The sequence below is a fragment of the Procambarus clarkii genome, chromosome 41 (genome assembly GCF_040958095.1).
Source record: "Procambarus clarkii isolate CNS0578487 chromosome 41, FALCON_Pclarkii_2.0, whole genome shotgun sequence".
NCBI classification, from domain to species: domain Eukaryota; kingdom Metazoa; phylum Arthropoda; class Malacostraca; order Decapoda; family Cambaridae; genus Procambarus; species Procambarus clarkii.
The window spans coordinates 38,234,272-38,239,271 of NC_091190.1; the positions used below are offsets into that span (position 1 = coordinate 38,234,272).

Genomic DNA, 5,000 nt, shown 5'->3' on the forward strand with positions numbered 1-5,000 from the left:
GTGCAATGGAGGGGTTGGACCGCGTGTGCAATGGAGGGGTTGGACCGCGTGTGCAAGGAGGGGTTGGACCGCGTGTGCAATGGAGGGGTTGGACCGCGTGTGCAATGGAGGGGTTGGACCGCGTGTGCAATGGAGGGGTTGGACCGCGTGTGCAATGGAGGGGTTGGACCGCGTGCAATGGAGGGGTTGGACCGCGTGTGCAATGGAGGGGTTGGACCGCGTGTGCAATGGAGGGGTTGGACCGCGTGTGCAATGGAGGGGTTGGACCGCGTGTGCAATGGAGGGGTTGGACCGCGTGTGCAATGGAGGGGTTGGACCGCGTGTGCAATGGAGGGGTTGGACCGGTGTGCAATGGAGGGGTTGGACGCGTTGCAATGGAGGGGTTGGACCGCGTGTGCAATGGAGGGTTGGACCGCGTGTGCAATGGAGGGGTTGGACCGCGTGTGCAATGGAGGGGTTGGACCGCGTTGTGCAATGGAGGGGTTGGACCGCGTGTGCAATGGAGGGGTTGGACCGCGTGTGCAATGGAGGGGTTGGACCGCGTGTGCAATGGAGGGGTTGGACCGCGTGTGCAATGGAGGGGGGTTGGACCGCGTGTGCAATGGAGGGGTTGGACCGCGTGTGCAATGGAGGGGTTGGACCGCGTGTGCAATGGAGGGGTTGGACCGCGTGTGCAATGGAGGGGTTGGACCGCGTGTGCAATGGAGGGGTTGGAACCGGTGTGCAATGGAGGGGTTGGACCGCGTGTGCAATGGGGGGTTGGACCGCGTGTGCAATGGAGGGGTTGGACCGCGTGTGACAATGGAGGGGTTGGACCGCGTGTGCAATGGAGGGGTTGGACCGCGTGTGCAATGGAGGGGTTGGACCGCGTGTGCAATGGAGGGGGTTGGACCGCGTGTGCAATGAGGGGTTGGACCGCGTGTGCAATGGGAGGGTTGGACCGCGTGTGCAATGGAGGGGTTGGACCGCGTGTGCAATGGAGGGGTTGGGACCGCGTGTGCAATGGAGGGGTTTGGACCGCGTGTGCAATGGAGGGGTTGGACGCGTGTGCAATGGAGGGTTGGACCGCGTGTGCAATGGAGGGGTTGGACCGCGGTGCAATGGAGGGGTTGGACCGCGTGTGCAATGGAGGGGTTGGACCGCGTGTGCAATGGAGGGGTTGGACCGCGTGTGCAATGGAGGGTTGGACCGCGTGTGCAATGGAGGGGTTGGACCGCGTGTGCAATGGAGGGTTGGACGCGTGTGCAATGGAGGGTTGGACCGCGTGTGCAATGGAGGGGTTGGACCGCGTGTGCAATGGAGGGGTTGGACCGCGTGTGCAATGGAGGGGTTGGACCGCGTGTGCAATGGAGGGGTTGGACCGCGTGTGCAATGGAGGGGTTGGACCGCGTGTGCAATGGAGGGGTTGGACCGCGTGTGCAATGGAGGGGTTGGACCGCGTGTGCAATGGAGGGGTTGGACCGCGTGTGCAATGGAGGGGTTGGACCGCGTGTGCAATGGAGGGGTTGGACCGCGTGTGCAATGGAGGGGTTGGACCGCGTGTGCAATGGAGGGGTTGGACCGCGCGTGGAATGGGGGGGGTTGGACCGCGCGGGAATGGGGGGGGTTGGACCGCGCGTGGAATGGGGGGGGTGGACCGCGCGTGGAATGGGGGGGTTGGACCGCGTGTGCAATGGAGGGTTGGACCGCGTGTGCAATGGAGGGGTTGGACCGCGTGTGCAATGGAGGGGTTGGACGCGCGTGGAATGGGGGGGGTTGGACCGCGCGTGGAATGGGGGGGGTTGGACCGCGCGTGGAATGGGGGGGTTGGACCGCGCGTGGAATGGGGGGTTGGACGCGCGTGGAATGGGGGGGTTGGACCGCGCGTGGAATGGGGGGTTGGACCGCGTGTGCGGGGGTCGAGCTAAACCAAATGTGTGATGGATGTTGGGAGGTGTTTACCAAGTGTATTCTCCTAGTTGTGCTGGTGGGGGTTGAGCTCTGGCTTCTTGGTCCCACCTCTCGTCCATCAATCAACTGAAGTACAGATTCCTGAGCCTTCTGGGCTCTTTCATATCTACATATGAAACTGTGTATGGGGTCGGCCTCCATCACATCACTGCCTAACGCATCCCATCTGTTAACTACTGACACTAAAAACGTTTTATAACGTCCATGTGGCTCATTTGGGTTATAGGTTTCCAACTGTTCCCTTGTTCGAGTACCCCATGGTAAACTCTTTTATCTATCCTGTTGATTCCTCTTAGAATTTTGTAGGTAGTGGTCATGTCTCCCCGAGCTCTCCTTTCTTCCAGCGACGTTAGGTTAATTTCATGCAGCCTTTCCTCGTAACCTCGGAGGAAATTTCCTCATGCCTCTTAGTTCTGGGACTAGCCTAGTGGCATACCTTTGAACTTTTTCCTGCTTAGTCCTGTGCTTGACAAGGTACGGGCACAATGCTGGGGCCGGATACTCCAGGATTAGTCTTACATGTGGTATACAAGGTTCTAATGATTCCTTGCACAGGTTCCTGATCCTGTGAAAGTAAGGGAGGTGTTTACCAAGTGTGTGATGGGTGGTGGGAGGTATTTACCTCCATTACCTATTAATATCTAGGTGTTCAGATATTACTTCATCATTAATGATAACTTATTGGGGTGTTTTTTCTGAATACTTTCTTAGTTTCATGATTAAACATACAGCATAACAGGCTTCACGTGTAACCTAACAAGAATGGCTAAATTGTATGTGGATATAACAGCTGTAGTATTCTCTGGAACAGACGTGACAACTTATAGTAGCGGTTGATATAAGCTTCGTTGTCCACTATCAAAGATAACAAGCAACGAACACATCAGCCACCACACTCGTAGCAAGCGTTCCTGCACCAACAAAGATGGTGCCATTTCCTCCCTCGCGTTCATGCGAGAGTAAATATTTATTTGTTTATAAGGGAGAAAGGCGATTTAATTTAAATTAGCGCACGATCGTTTTGGATTATATTTCAAATTAAGTGTAAAGCATCAGAGACTAGTTTCTAGTTTAAATAGCTAAATGTATTAATTTCTTAACTCTTGATTACGTAGAATGGAGAGACTTCACAAACGTGTCAACAATTATTTCATCGGAATAATATAATAGGAAATCCTTGTAATTTAGTTTATATGGTAATAAATTGTAAGTTACGTTTACCTAGTAGAAGACTAATCTTCATAGCCTTAAAGTATTATAAACTTAATGCACAATCATTTATGTAAGTGGTAAAATTTCCCATAACTTGTAACTATTGCCGGATGTGTTCGGAAAAAGTGAAAATACGACTATTGCAGGATGTGTTCAGAAGTGGACTTCAACCTGCCCTCGGAGGTGCTGGAGATGGTTTTCTCGCACGTGCCTCTAGGCATCTGTTGACGGTCGATGCAACTGTCTGTCGCTACTGGTACACAGTTATCCTCAACCCTGCGGTGAGTAATGCAACCATGCAGTGAGTAATTCATCCCCATAGTTAGTAATAAAATATGGCGGTGAGTTATATAATCGTTGAGTAATACAACACAATGGTGAGTAATATAATCCTACAGTGAGCAATATAACACTGAATTAAAAATTAAATAAATGGTGAATTTAAGTTTTCAAATTATGTAAAAAATTTAATTTGGAAATAATATGTAACTATTGAAAACTGCAGCATGCAGAATATGAATTTTTCGTAATTTACATTGTTTGTCATACAGTTAATTCGTTTGTCTTAATTGCTATTGAACAATTTCAGTTTATTCCGTGGAGAAAAGTTCACCATAGACTGAAGCTGGCGCCATGGAGAGTACCATCCAACATGCCACTCCACCAGAAGTGGGAGAGTGAAAAGCTGCCAACCATCCACATCATATCTACACACTGTCAGCACCACGGTTTTACTTCCGTGAGAGACTGTATCCCCAGTGTCATCAAGTAAGACAAGATAAACTGTATCACCAGTGCTATCAAGTGAGATAACACCATGAGACTATATTACCAGTGTCTTAATGTAAGATGATTCCAAGTGAGACTGTATAACTTATTATGCAAGATAACAATAGTGGAAACCATCACTACAACAGTGCATTTTGCTTTCTCAAGGCAGGGGGTTGTAGTCTGGGTTATTTTCAGTTACTCAGTGATACTGTCATAGTCTGAGACATTTTAGTTACCTCGGTGATGCATTGTTGTAGTACAAGGCAATATTAGTTACCTACTTGGTCCACGGTCGTAGTCAGATCGGTTTTAGTTACCTCAGTGATGTGCAGCTCCATTCATGCCTAATTTAGATGAGTGACATCATTAGCCAGTCATAATCATCCCTCAATAAGTCTGTTTTTAATGATTGCATATTTATTTCCATTATAAATTATTTATTATTCAATTTCATTTTCTGATTGCTTATTTATTCCCATTTCCAAATATTAATAAATAATATTTTCAGTGATCACATACGTATTCCCATTTTCAAAGACTATTTATACCTTATAGCTTGTTAAAGATTATTTATTGAATGAAGGCCTAAACTGCATCACCTATTTGTTTTCCCATGTTTAGTCAGTCATTAACTGCCACTAAGAAATTAAATAAACTAAAGAAGTCCTATCCACAAGAAGCAAGAAAATAGCACAATGTTAACACTCCTGTATTTACTCGTGTCTCTCCTAGTATTGAATAAATAATCTATTGATATCCCCTTACATTCATCCACTTAATCATGTCACCTATATAAATTTCCAGTTTGACAGCAGGATGCTGCTTATAGAAACTTTCCTAATAAGACTTCCAAAAAGCTGATTTAAATTGCCTTAGGAATTTTTGGGTAAAATAGATTGGAAAGTCCTGGGCATGGGGGATGGGCCACTTTTGGAGCGAGACATAAACATAGCAATGGATGACATAAAAAGGGATTTTGATGTGGTCAAAACATAACTTATTGAAAAATATTCTAAGCAAAGCACAAAACGAAGTACCCTACGAATTGAAGAGATCAAATAATAATG

The 5,000-nt window shown here is 48.0% G+C and overlaps 1 protein-coding gene across 1 annotated transcript in view; it reads left to right on the top strand.

The window, feature by feature from the left end:
- The first annotated feature begins 3,272 nt into the window (after window positions 1-3,272).
- The window catches only part of LOC138373265 (F-box DNA helicase 1-like), a 68,212-nt gene continuing 66,484 nt past the window's right edge, over window positions 3,273-5,000 (top strand). Inside the window, exons 1-2 of the mRNA XM_069339306.1 lie at window positions 3,273-3,443; window positions 3,752-3,930. Coding sequence (XP_069195407.1) covers window positions 3,273-3,443; window positions 3,752-3,930 — 350 coding nt within the window. The remainder of the gene's footprint in view (window positions 3,444-3,751; window positions 3,931-5,000) is intronic.